Source organism: Electrona antarctica, assembly GCF_951216825.1.
Source record: "Electrona antarctica genome assembly, chromosome: 10".
Lineage (NCBI taxonomy): Eukaryota > Metazoa > Chordata > Actinopteri > Myctophiformes > Myctophidae > Electrona > Electrona antarctica.
Window position 1 is genome coordinate 50361001 of NC_136791.1, and position 14112 is coordinate 50375112.

Below are 14112 nucleotides of genomic sequence, written 5' to 3' on the forward strand. Positions count from 1 at the left end.
AAGCACTTAAGTAAATTAACCCTCAGTTAAGAAATATCAATAGAATACTTTGTGTCTCCCCAACAACATAATGAGACAACAACTAAAAGACCATGGGGTCACAGAGAAACATTGTTAAAGGTCAGAGGAAATGTATTAAATTAGGTGAACAGCTGATACCAGCCACCCGCTTGATAACCAGATTTAGCTAATCTTCAACAGCTCAAAGCTATTGATTGAGCATTAAAATGTAACTAAAAACAAGCCCTGGTTCAATCCTAGGTATTATACTACTATAAATTTGCGATGGTTTTTGAAAACCTTATGCCCAGACATAATGCCATGCCAATTGCCAAAAATCTAAAACCTTTCAATAAGTGCACAATCTTGATGATTTTTTGACTAATTCCCTCCCAGCTATTAGTGGGTTGACCATTTGATCTGAATTTTTAATGGCATATCGAGGGCTGAATTTCATCGTTCCAAAATAAGCTGTAAATTAGGGTTTATGCCATGGTAATGGTGCGTTTGCGTGCATGCAATGCAACTCTGTATGTGTGTGTCTGTGTTCTTTTGCAGGGCTCAGAAGCTATTTATTTCCAGTTGGACAGCTATGACCCAGAGTATGTTTTCTTTGTACAGTCAGTCACTACCAGGACAGGACCTTACAATAACCAGACCCTCATTGCCTGACCTAGAGCTGTGCGTGCAGGCACGCACGCATGCACAGCACACATACACACACAGGCACGCACGCACGCACAGCACACATACACACACAGACATGCACACAAACACAGAGGCAGGCAGGCGGGCATGCGCGCACACTAGGGCTTTCACTTCTAGTGATTTCTACTAGTTGCCTAGTTTACTAGTAGACTAGTTGTTAACTCTATTATGTAAAGAAAATTAAAAATTAAAATAAAAAACGTTTTTTTATATAATATTTGTACATTTGTACATTGGTGACTATAATCTAGCATTCTAGCTGATCTTGAGGCCTACTAGTCAACTAGTACCAGCAAGGTCAACTAGTGGATTTACTAGTCGACTAGTTGAACAGTCGACTAGTTGCTTAAAGCCCTAGCGCACACACTAAACCCCAGCCCCTCTGGTGGTTGGTGCCATTTGGTACAACACCAAGCTTACAGTGCATTTGATTTCATGCAGCACGCACAATACGTAATCAGAGATTTCCTATGTTAAAGGCTGCTTCAAAATAAAGCGGTGAAAAGAGTGTTGCACATAAATGGGCATCCTGGTGGCGCTCGAAAAGGCAGAATTGAAAAATGCAGGCCAGATGTTTTTCCTTGGGCTGTAGGGAGTGTGCACACAATGTTTTGTGCATGCAAAGTTTTATGCAGATCGGTGCATGTAAAGACGTAACTTGGCCTGTTATAGCGCCACCATGAGGCTGATTTGAAAGAAGTCAAGTGGCATTGCTTCCTCAGCCTAGTGGGAGCATGCGTGCACAGTTGCACTGCACTCGGGCCCTGCGTTCATGATTTTCAGCATTTTGTACAAAACGGGCCAGTGTTGAAAACTTTGGAAGGCAATCTTAGCCAATCAGTGTAGAATCTGAGAAATCCAACAGACTCGTCGTGATCACATGACTACATAGATCATGTGTACCGATTTGCGTGAGATTTGGATGAAATCTGTGCGACTAATATAAACAAATGTGTTTTGCAGAAATCGGCCTCATGGTGGTGCTATAACTGGGAGATGCAGTTATAAAAACAGGAATTGGCCTGTTATAGCGCCACCGTGAGGCTGATTTGGAAAGAATTAAGTGGCATGTCGTCCTCGGCCTAGTGGAAATGTGATTTGTGGCATTTTGTTCGAAACGGACCAATCATGCGAGCTTTGGAAGCCAATCTTAGCCAAGCAGGATGGAATATGGGAAATGGTGCAGATCCGTGTTGACCACATGGCTATGGAGATACAGTATATTGCAATAATACTGTATATAGTGGTTGTCGCAAAGGGAATACCTGAACTTGCCTCAAAGCACACCATTTGGGAACCACTGTCTTAGTTTATGCCAAAGACAGACGCTGCTAACAGCCGAATCCGTCAGCACCACTGCCCTAAACTAAATGTTATTATTAGGAAATTATAAACACAGAAGCACCCGGGCGGAAGTGGACTAAGAAAGGGGAGGAGCCAAACCGAGTTCCTGTTTCTACACAAAAAATGAGTTGGTGGCCCCAGAGGCAAAAACAATCATTAAAAAAATACAAGTAACCGGTCGCCTGCCAAGTCTATGGACTTTAATGTTTGTTTCGTGCAGTAAATGACAACGTAAGACGTAAGATGTCATCTGGCGGATATAAAAATACTGCCCCTCACCTCACACGGGTGTGATTTTAACCAAACGGGTTCGTGTTTGTGCCTAACCCAGACGTGGGCTTTCTCCTGGGGAAGAGCAGGCAGCCAAAGTCCTGGGCACGTGGAGCTCTTACATAACATGGTCAGCAGATGGTATACGGGTATACGCAAACAAACACACAGATGGGCGTGCATGTGTATGTGTGTGTGTGTGTGTGTGTGCGCGTGAGAGTGCAGTCAGGAGTGCATTTGCACGTCTCAAGCTTTGCCATTGACAATGAAAGGGGAATGCAGGTCAAATATCCGCTAAATCTTGTCCCCACACATCAAGATTTGCCATTGACAATGAACAGAGAAATTAGGTCAAAATTAGGCTAAATATGACGTAAATTAAACATCACAACATTAAACGCCATTGACATTGAAGGGGAAATGTACGTCATATGTAAACGAGCATATCAGCTAACCAATCACAGGCAACAGGCCTTCTGATTGGCCAGTATGAGATGATGCATGATGATGTACGATGATAAGAGCGCCCCTCACTTCACACGGGTGTGATTTTTTACTATTAAGCCAGCCATGTGAATGGGATGTTTCAATGTGCGCATGCATATACTGCACTGAGTGCCCTCATGCAGATGTGTGCCTTTGTGGAGGATGCATATTAACATTTTGACCTGAGATCAGATTCTAAAAATGTCTTCTACATCCTGACAGTTTTCTGAAAAAGCCATGTTTCTATGTCAGTCGTTGTTCGATTTTTCAAAAATAGCAGACCTACAAGCTCGTAGCGCGCCACTCGGTGGCGCGCTATGAGCTTGTAGATCTGCTATTTTTCAATAGCTAAAGCATAACGTAATGCTAACACCAAAAGGGGTTCCCGCCCAAAATGGGTTAATTGCCTTACACTATGTGTGTGTAGTCAATGGTGTGTGGGGGCATGCATGTCTAAGTGTGTATTTGTTTGGTTATGTATGCATTGCTTTCATGCATGCATCTGCCCACTAACCTGTGCATATAGTGCATACAATAGCTAGAGAATTCATGTACTCGAATGCACTCAGGAGGTACAAATCTGCTTTGGCAGGTCACAAAGAAATGCTCTGATGAAAATGAGCACATCAGTCATAGAAATATAACAACTCAGAGCCTGCTCCTGCACATAATGGATCAATCATGTGGACATCATTCACTATTAGAGGTGAAGACATGCTTTCGCTTTTGTGAGTTTGTGTTTTCATACATCCAGGCAGATAAATGCACGCTCGCACACGTGTGCGCACACACACGGTTGCGCACGCGTGCACACACACACACACACACACACACACACACACGCGATCTAAGCAAGTACTGTAGCATTATGTCAATAGGATTGGACCACACACACACACACACACACACACACACACACACACACACACACACACACACACACACACACACACACACACACACACACACACACACACACACACACACACACACACACACACACACACACACACACACACACACACACACACACACACACACACACACGTACTGTAGCATTATGGCAATAGGATTGGACAAAATAGACACACACACACACTCACTCTAAGCAAGTACTGTAGCATTATGGCAATAGGATTGGACAAAATAGAGATATAGCATTCTATTTCTAGACACAAAACTACAGTATACTGTACACTGGGTGGATTAAGCTGCACAGGGCTAGTGATACAAGAATGGCACTGACAGTGTGCTTGGTGAACTGTGCATAACACATGCATGAGATTAGATCTGCGTGAAACAAGACTGAAATATACATGAAATCAGGTTTGGTCAAGCTTGCCTACGTGCGCTTCACTTCTGTGTACAGTGTGTAATGAAAAAGGGCCTAATCTCTGTAGATGAATCATTCTGATAATGGTTACACACACACAAAAACAGAGAACTGACAGGCCTATACAGAATGCCCGACGTACATTATTCGTTGACTGCAGATTGCTTCATACTTATCAAAGAAACCTCCATTTGTGAACATTTGTGCCGCATTTTTACGATTTTTCAAAAATAGCAGACATACAAGCTCATAGCGCGCCACTCGGTGGCACGCTATGAGCTTGTAGATCTGCTATTTTTCAATAGCTAAAGTGTAGCAAAATGGGTTCCCCCCCCAAAACGAGACATTGCAGTATGTCAGTGGGATTATCCAACAATAAAACACAGATGGATGCGTAAACCACCGAATCTATTGAAATAACTAATTATTCGGCGACAAACATCTTCTTTTCAGTAATGGCGAAAACAAAACAAGTTCCACTCCAAACGCAATGACAAACACAGCATTTTCATACAGTCATGAAAGCCATGTGCGTTTCCAGGTTTTTTGGTTTAAAGAAATCCTTTAAGTCAAATAAGTATAACAGAATGCTTGAAACACCAAAAGGGGTTCCCGCCCAAAATGGATTAAGGTCCATCCACACCAATAACATCCTATAAAGAGAACTGTATCGTTCTAAAACTCGTTGTAACTCAAGTGGACGGCGGAGTCTTCTACCCCACAACTAAAATGACAAAGCGGCAAACAAAACCATTGGGATTACTACTTTCACAGTGATTTGATGAAGGCTATAAACACTGAAAGCCAATTAAAATCTACCCGAATTCACAGGGCGTGGAGTTCAACCATCACTCACATTGACTCTCATAACAGAGATGGATCATCCTATTCTTTTTGTGAACCCATAAACCTGTGCCTTTCTTTTTTTTGTCCGCTATGCAGCAGAGGAGCAGCAGATGTTCCAGGTCATCAATATCACATGCTTGGCACGTTTTTAGAATGTTATCGGTGTAGATGATCACATCATAACCATTGTAGGTATCCTTTAATTATCATTCTGGTTGTGGATGGCCTTTTAGGCCAGCAACGTAGGCTGTGTGTGTCAATTGTTGGTGTATAGTGCAGAAACAATCAAGTGTCTGCTAATTTAACAAAACAGGAAATAACCATGGTCCCAAATTCACAGCCTACCCCACTTCTATTCTATAAAACTAAACCTATAGGAATCTGTGAGGTCCGTTATCAGCCTGAGGGTCTTTATAATGTTGCTAACATTTTCCCATTATGCGAGCCACTGGGTTCAAATCTGGAAATGGGCCTGTGGCACTGGGGTGTGGTTTGTTGTCGGCTGTGAGCAGACTTGCTCCATGCCAAAACATTCCAATAGTAACGTTTTGATCCAACTTGGATCTTCGTCAGATCAAGACGTTTGAAAAATGGGAACCACACCCATATTTATACATCACGCAAGCCAATAAGCTGACAAGCTCCATTATGGCAGGAGAGGTTAATCATCCAAACCACCCAAGGGGATAGACGTCCATAAACAATTAACAATTCAGTAAAATACCGAAAAACTGGAATACAAAAACATACTTCACAATGTCAAACATATACATGTCTGAATCTACATGACCTATGTTCAATGTTCTGAGTGAGTGAGTGAGTGGAGAGCCATGGCAGAGGCAGTCTGGTGTAGCAGTGACATTCTGTCATTAATTGGGATAAGTGTCCTGTCCATCAGACTTTGAAAGACAGCCATTCGGTATTGCGCTGTTCTCTGTCTTCCAGTGAGGCCAAGCCTTGTGGCTGTTGAACTGTCTACCCCTGAAAATGGGATTGAACTTGAACTGAGTTGAACCAGTTGTTGTTGCAGTTGTTGAACTACATTGTGCCTATCGCCGCCAGAACATACATAATCACCACTCCCTCTTAACCCATTTTGGGCGGGAAGTGGGAACCCCTTTTGGTGTTAGCATTATGTTATGCTTTAGCTATTGAAAAATAGCAGATCTACAAGCTCATAGCGCGCCACCGAGTGGCGCGCTACGAGCTTGTAGGTCTGCTATTTTTGAAAAATCGAAGAACGACTGACATAGAAACATAGCTTTTTCAGAAAACTGTCAGGATGTAGAAGACATTTTTAGAATCTGATCTCACGTTAAAATGGGTTAACGAACTGATTACACAGCTCTATACTGGTGCCATGCAGTAATATTGATAGTGGAAATGTGTTGTGATTGACAAGGTTCTTACGCTGAAGGCGAGCGTGGTTGGTGGTGTGGCCGTGATGTCGCCGACGGGTTGCTCTCTTGGGCTGTCGCTGAACGGCTGCAGCAGACCCACGGCCAGCATATGACAACACATCTCCCTGGCATCCTCTTCCACACAGCCCTCTCCCTGCTGCATGCACAGCCGCTCCAACAGGACTTTACCTGTAGTGGAGAGGCAGGAAAGATGATGGGTTATGATTCACTGAGAGTGGCCATTATGGAATCAAAAACGAGGATATTCTGTCAACAAAAGAAGAAAGAGATCTCTTGTTTAGTCATTTGCCGAAAGTCTGTCTTACTCACGGTAATGTTTCCTTGTTGATTTGTCTATCTAATATTACTAGTAACTAACATCTAATGCTGTGAGTAAAGCAAACACCTCTGATCACAAAACGAGGATATTCTGTCAACAAAAGAAGAAAGAGATCTCTTGTTTAGTCAGTTGCAGAAAGTCTGTCTTACTCACGGTAATGTTTCCTTGTTGATTTGTCTATCTAATATTACTACCATCTAATGCTGTTAGTAAAGCAAACACCTCTGATCACAGCGCTGGAGAAAGACATCAAATAATTAGTCGCTGTTTCTGATGTGTTAATTAAACACATTGACGTGAAAGCACCCTCCTCCACACACACACACACACACTCTGTCTGATTCCCCAGCCACACTGCACAGGGGTGAGTAAGGAGATGGAAACAGCAAATGCTAATTATTACATGCTGTTAAGTTAACAAGACGCTATACACAGAAACTCAAATTGATATTCAGGGAATAGGAACACCGTTCCACGGGCCATGTATATATACGGTATTTAATAATATCCCAGTGTTTTATCATTGATGCGCTATTAACCCTTAACCTGAGATCGGATTTCTAAAAATGTCTTCTATATCCTGACAGTTTTCTGAAAAAGCTATGTTTCTATGTCAGTCGTTCTTCGACTTTTCACAATAAAAATAGCAGACCTACAAGCTATGAGCTTGTAGATCTGCTATTTTTCAACACCAAAAGGGGTTCCCGCCAAAAATGAGTTAATGAGTAATGCACTGAATCTGATCTGATGCCTGTCGATAGAAAGGCAACTATACTGTCGAGACGAGAGGGAGAAAGAGCACACATGGATCATCACAGTAAATTTATGTAATTACTGTGTTGACTGGTACCCACAATGGAATATTCAGAAAAAACATGTTACCTGCTTGTGTCTGTGTTAACCCATTTTGGGGCGGGAACCGATTTTGGTGTTAGCATTATGTTATGCTTTAGCTATTGAGAAATAGCAGATCTATAAGCAAATAGCGCGCCACCGAGTGGTGTGCTACGAGCTTGTAGGTCTGCTATTTTTTTAAATCGAAAAACGACTGACATAGAAACATAGCTTTTTCAGAAAACGGTCAGGATTTAGAAGACATTTTTAGAATCTGATCTCAGGTCAAAATGGGTTAATTTCTACACAAGCCAGGCGAGCTGTAATGGGAGTGCGAGTGCGTGTTGCAACTGTGAAGGATTATTATAGACATGACATGTCATGTAATCTATAAATCCATAAACAGGCATGATTCGATCATGAGGGTGGAGAGAATCCTGACATTTTGATGCAGTGGATATAGCTCAAGTCATCATTGTGGTCTCCAAACATGTTGACTATGTGACAGCGGGAGACGTGAACTGACATGCAGAGAGCTCCTCGTCCATAAGAGGGAAAAAGGGGCTAATCTTTCACTTTGACAGGTGTGTGATGGGGCACGGCAAGCAGGAGGTTCATAACGTTAAGATGAACTTTATGTGGAAAACATGTGAATCAGAGAGAGTCAAATTAGCAGGTAAAATAACATGGCTTTGTTGTCCATGGCTCGACGTGGACATACATTTGCGATGGGCGATGTGTGAAACTGCCATTGAAAACGAAACAAAAAAAACAGAGCCGAGGGCATGGTGGTGCAGTCGGTAGCACGTACGGTCGCCTCACAGCTAGAAGGTCCTGGGCGTCATCAGTGCCCACACCCTAGGTGGGGTTGGCAAAATGGCCTGTCTGTGTGGAGTTTGCATGTTCTCCCAGAGACCTGTGCCCCGAGGGGCACTTTTTCTAGTTTATGAATGTAGTGCTCATGGATGTTGTTCAGGGATTAGTAGACTGATAAAATAGAATGATTAGCATTTGGTTTATGTTTAGTTCTATGTTTAGGGTTAGGGTTACATGTTTTTTGTCATGTGTTGATGCGCATAACGTGCAACTTAGTGTTAGCTATGTATGTGCAGTTTTGTGCACAGTGCATTTCTGTGTCTGTCTCTTGCATGCGTCTATTTCTGTCTAAGCCTGTGGGGAAGATCGTGTCTCTGCCATGGGTGAGCGGTAATGTTGTCACTTACCACTTAAGTAAGAGGCCGAATGCAGACAGTGCAGAGCTGCTGATGCTCAGCACAACAGACAAGGATGTTGTTTAATCATAACAGTGCAATCGTTCTGTAGATAATTCTACTAGAAGAGCTTCTACTGTACTTCTGCTTTTCATGTGCGTGATTGATTGTATCGTAATTTGCATTCCTACAAAACAAAAACTAAAAACATTAGTGAAATTATAATTTGAAATTTAATAATTTACCCTCCGGTGTATGGTTTCACCAGGAAAGTTATGGAACCTGCAAAGGGCAGCACTTTAATTTTCCTTGAAAGTGAAACTATGTAAATCAGTTGCTGAAATGTGCATCCACAGGCTAGCTTTTAAGCTTTTATGTGCTTCAATTGCCGAATGAAATCCCATCAGCCGGCTGTACCGAAATCTGTTTGAAGAGGAAGTGAATTATTACCGCTCTAACATTAGGCGTATACAGAGTTAGCAACAACTGAATCACCTGTGTTACTAGTACTCACCAGAGAAGATTTCTTGATAGGAAACGGCGTTGGAGCTCTGGAGGCCAGGTTGACTTCTCCTGGAGCCCAGTGTCCAGTAATTCCCGGCCGTGTTCCCTTTCGCCGATGTCCCCTGCTCTGGGAACCTGGTCCCACTATCCTGCCTGGCTCTCAGCTCGTCCAGCTCGTTGGACCAGTCTGGCGAGACGCTGAGAGGCCCGGCAATGGAGCTGGACCTCTGCTTCTGTGTCAGAAGATTCTGGGCCCCGCTGGAGCGTCGAGAAAGTACAGTGGCGTCTGTTCTCCTGGGGACTTCGGGGCTGGTAATGGGAGAGGCGACAGGGGAGGTGAGCTGCCTTGTGGTGGTCTTAACATACGATGGCTGGATGAGAGGGTAGAGTTTGACAGTGGAGGAGGCAGAAGAGGATGACCGTCTGACCATGGGGTTGTCTAATGTCAGCTGGCTTATGGACATGCTACTCTTCCTCCTCCGCAAGGAGAGGAAGTGTTGCCTCCGACCTTCCTCTTCCTCGTCCCTCTCCATGGACAGGTCCATGCTGCTCACGCTTTTTTGTGACCCGATCGGTCCTGCTGTCATGGGGCTTACATGGATACGAGGGACACAGCTCTGTGAGGCTACACTGCCTTGGCTGAACTGCATGGGCTGCAGGACTGGGCTCTCCAGCTCATCTTGGATCTCCTCTGCGCTCTCATAAGATGTGGTGGTGGCTTGACTCGTGTCTTCTTGGAAGCTATATGTGCTGTTGCTTTGAGGAAAGACACTGATGCTGCTTCTGCTGTCTGTGTCTTGTGTTGAAGACGATGGACAACGCTCATTCAGTGACTCCTGTTCAGATGAATTTCTTGATATCGGCATGGCACATTTTGGTGGTAGGTTTGGTGTTTGGCAGGAAAAGTTTGTCTCAGTGGATGCATTTCTATCCAGCCCAGAGTTTGGTACTCCAGTGAATGGGGCGGCCACCATCTTCCGGAGACCGTTACTGGCTCCCTGTTGCCCTCTGACAGCCTGCTGAATGTCAGAAAGCAGGTCCTCTTGTTCCGCTGTCGCCGAGTGGAAACTGTAAAGGTCAGCGTCCGATCCAGAGCTGGCTATTCGGTCCTCGACATTTTCCATGGACTGACGAATGTCCCCGGTCAAAACGTGTAGATCTCCCTTAGAACCAGGACTCACATTCTGGTCCTGAGTTTTAGACTTCTGTACTGCGTCGAGTCTCAAGGTGTCCTCCTTGGACAAACCCTTCGACTTGGACGAGCTCCTCCTGATTCTCATGCTGGAAAATACAGAACTTCTAGACGACTCGGACTTTGATTTCTTCTTTGTGCCACTACTATCCTTCTTGGATTTCTTGTCCCCTTCCCTGTCATCAGCCTCTGCCCCACTGCAGGAGTCTTGCCCTGCTCCCCCACCTCCCGTTCCACCACCTTTCTTCTGCTTAGCCTCGTGATTTCCCATGTTTCTGAGCAGGCGGACGCCCTTAGCGATCAGGCCATGCTGTTGAGGTTTAGACTGGGCTTCCTCGTGGGTTATAGCTGCCTGACCCCGGTCAGCGCTGCCTAATCTCCGCTGCCTGCCCACCAGAGTCAGACACTGCTCTGATGATGATACTGCTGCTGATGGGAGGAGGGGACTGGCAGTGGCAGCCACTGGCTGGCTACTGCTCGCTCTCTCATCTTCCCTCCCATGCTGCCCCTCCCTTCGCTTCCCATCTGCCGCTGCGCTCTCTGACGCCTTGCATAACGGGTTGCTGGCTGAGCGAACCCGGCGTGCTTGCTCCAAAGTGTGCGGTCCATCCCCCCTCTCGAGAGGAGGGAGGGGTGTAGGTTGAGGGGGGTGTTGCTGTTGTTGAAGGAGGGTGTGCTGTTGTTTACGGAGCAAGTTTGACACGCTACTTTTTCTCCTGTCTTTGAAGGTAGTCGTGAAGAAGCTCTCCTTCAGAAGGGGCACCTGAGTTTCCACTGTCTTAATGGTCTGCATCCTGACATCTATGGAGCTCTCCAGTCACCAGGGGAGCCAATCTGCTCTATTTGAGCTAAGGAGAGAGAAAGGGAGAATGGGTTGAATTGTGATCGTATTCAAAACACTGCTTAAATTAAATTGAGGAGGCATTCGATTCTCAATAGTCAAGCTGCACAATAAAATGCCTCACATTTCCTATGTGAGGCATGAGTTCTAGTTTATGCTTCAGCCGCTGTTTTAGCATGGTAATTCTCCAGCTACCTTTCAGATGCTGTCACCAAGGTAATCCTTGTTTGTTTTGCTGCAATGAGTGTATCTAATAATAGCATAGCCGTTTGGATTTCCCCAGTCCTCTGTGACTGACAGGGCCTTAATGTGCTCAAGCTGACATCTGCCATTCTACTGCCAGCCATCCTGGGTCAGGCTGGAAACGAACAACAGTGAATTATGTTCCATTACCGATTACGGTTGAGACATCTGATGGCTGCAGCAGTGGGGAATTAATCATCAAATATAGCACATACTGTATTTTAAAACATTATAAAGAGCATACAAGCATTTCAAATAGTTGATTACTAAAATGTATCACGTGCAGTGTTGTGTAATCAAGTCAAGGAAGTCATAGGCCTACATGCAAACTGACCTAACATAAATGGGTGTGGTACAGTAGTAGCCTAATAGTGAAGGCAGTCATTTATTCCATTCTTTTCTGATTTCTCTCAGTTCTCTCCGACACATGACAGTAATAATACCAATGTGTTAAATTAAATGCTGTCCCTTGGAGGGGGTCCACAATGATCACTAAATAGTTCACATTAATCGATTTTGTAAAGAGAGTTTCAAGACTTCCATGTAGGCTATAATATACAAACACTTGAGCTTAATTTCTTTCTACTCCACCCAACTAGTGAAAAAGGTTTATGCTGTGTGTGCTGCAGTTCTTCAGAGACAAGACAACAAGCTTATGATACACAGTGGGGAAGAAAATGCATACATTTACCTCTCTGTCAAGCCTCTTGAAATTCTAATAATATTCCAAAAAAGTACAGTATATACTTGTGGTGGATCCTTCTTGATAGTTCCTCTTCAGTAAAGTTACTGACCCGAAGAAAACAACACAAGTGAGTGTTTGTTGTCTCCAACGGGACGCTCCCCAGCCGCTGGGTCACATGAAGCTGTGCTGTTCCCCATCACATGTCCTGTCTCCGTAGCCCCACTGGCCCCCCCACTCACTTAACCCATAATTGACCTGAGATCAGATTCTAAAAATGTCTTCTACATCCTGACAGTTTTCTGAAAAAGCTATGTTTCTATGTCAGTCGTTCTTCGATTTTTCAAAAATAGCAGACCTACAAGCTCGTAGCGCGCCACTCGGTGGCGCGCTACGAGCTTGTAGATCTGCTATTTTTCAATAGCTAAAGCATAACATAATGCTAACACCAAAAGGGGTTCCCGCACAAAATGGGTTAACGCAACGTACTGTCTGAGACGCCTTTCAATGATCTGGGAGCACACAGGACCTCAGAGTGTAGACACAAGTTTGTCTATTACGCCGTGACAGGCTAGCTACACAATTACGTAACAGAACGCTGCTGTTGTCTACATTTAATACATCACAGCAATATACCGTAAATGCCAGTCTTATAACATTCTTCAGGGTGTTGTTGTCACGTGAAATGAGTTCCAACTACCAGATGATTATTATTCATGAAGCATATTTTAAACAGGCAGTGCTGTACCACAAATATATAAAACAAAACATACTCTCTCCCCATGCCTTCGGCCTGGTGGAGACAATAATGATCCTGTGGTGGGGGCCAACAGGAGAGGTTAAAATGGGTGTGATGTGGTCCCACTGAGTGCCACTCAGTATGCTAGCGGTGTCATTTTGTACTATGCTGTACTGCTGTAATGAGAAGAAGCAGATTACTGATTAACACACCAATATACAGAGAACATGTCTAAATGACACAAGATGAAGGCATGATGGAATTTTAGTTAATGCAATGATCATCTCTGCCAGGAAACCAGGCATTCATCTGTGTGTTGTCTGTCTACAACAAATACTGCATACTGTAGGCCATTATCATTATCATATATTTTGTCAGCAATATTTTTTTATCAGTTCTTTAGCTATACTGTGAAAGGTTGGCCGATGGCTCAAGGCTCCAAATTGTAGACCCACAAATACAGTTTTGGGTATTTTGTTTTGTTTATCTGCCAAAAACAGTGCAAGCCAGCGACAAAATACAAAAAATAATTAACAGAAATAATAAAATAACAGGAATCAGAACACTTGAACGCTACAAATCAGGAACTAAATGACTGTTTCTAAGCTAAAACCTTCCACACGGGCCCATTCTCCCCTAACATTGTTCCTGTCTAGCCTGAAGATAAACTGAACTCACCTGCCCGGCTGCCCCTGAAGCAGGCCTTTTAAACAGGTGAGGCAAACCATCATATTATTAGTAACTCTGTTGACTCAAACACGGCTAACTAAGGCCCATTAGTGTATTCTTAAGTAATCTGTAAACACAATTACATCATGAAGTAAGTTACTAACTTTTTCAACAATCTTTCCCGGGTGCCAATTCATAGATTATTATAATAAAGCCAAAACATGATAAACCAACATAAACAAACACCCCTCCTCCTCTACAGTGTTTGGCCCCTTCCAATCAACAGGATTGCCAGCACTGTTTGCACTTCTGCATTTTGGAAGCTTCCTTGATTTGTCCAAATCGAAAAAAGTGCGGAAGTAGACCGCTCTTCCGGGTGCTTCAAAACGCCACTGACTGAGCAGCCGGCTTGCCGTTGAATGTTATGGGTAGCAGCTGTGCAGTGTGTGTGCATGCACAGTTCCTATAGC

General features: G+C 44.0%; 1 protein-coding gene across 3 annotated transcripts in view; it reads right to left on the bottom strand.

The window, feature by feature from the left end:
- The window catches only part of fmn2a (formin 2a), a 63080-nt gene extending 50654 nt beyond the window's left edge, over positions 1-12426 (bottom strand). For all 3 annotated transcript variants that reach the window (XM_079511694.1, XM_079511695.1, XM_079511693.1), the window contains exons 1-3: positions 12244-12426; positions 9287-11316; positions 6398-6576 (exon numbers count right to left, since the gene is read on the bottom strand). In XM_079511694.1, coding sequence (XP_079367820.1) covers positions 6398-6576; positions 9287-11261 — 2154 coding nt within the window. In that variant the 5' untranslated portion in view covers positions 11262-11316; positions 12244-12426. The remainder of the gene's footprint in view (positions 1-6397; positions 6577-9286; positions 11317-12243) is intronic.
- Positions 12427-14112: the final 1686 nt, after the last annotated feature.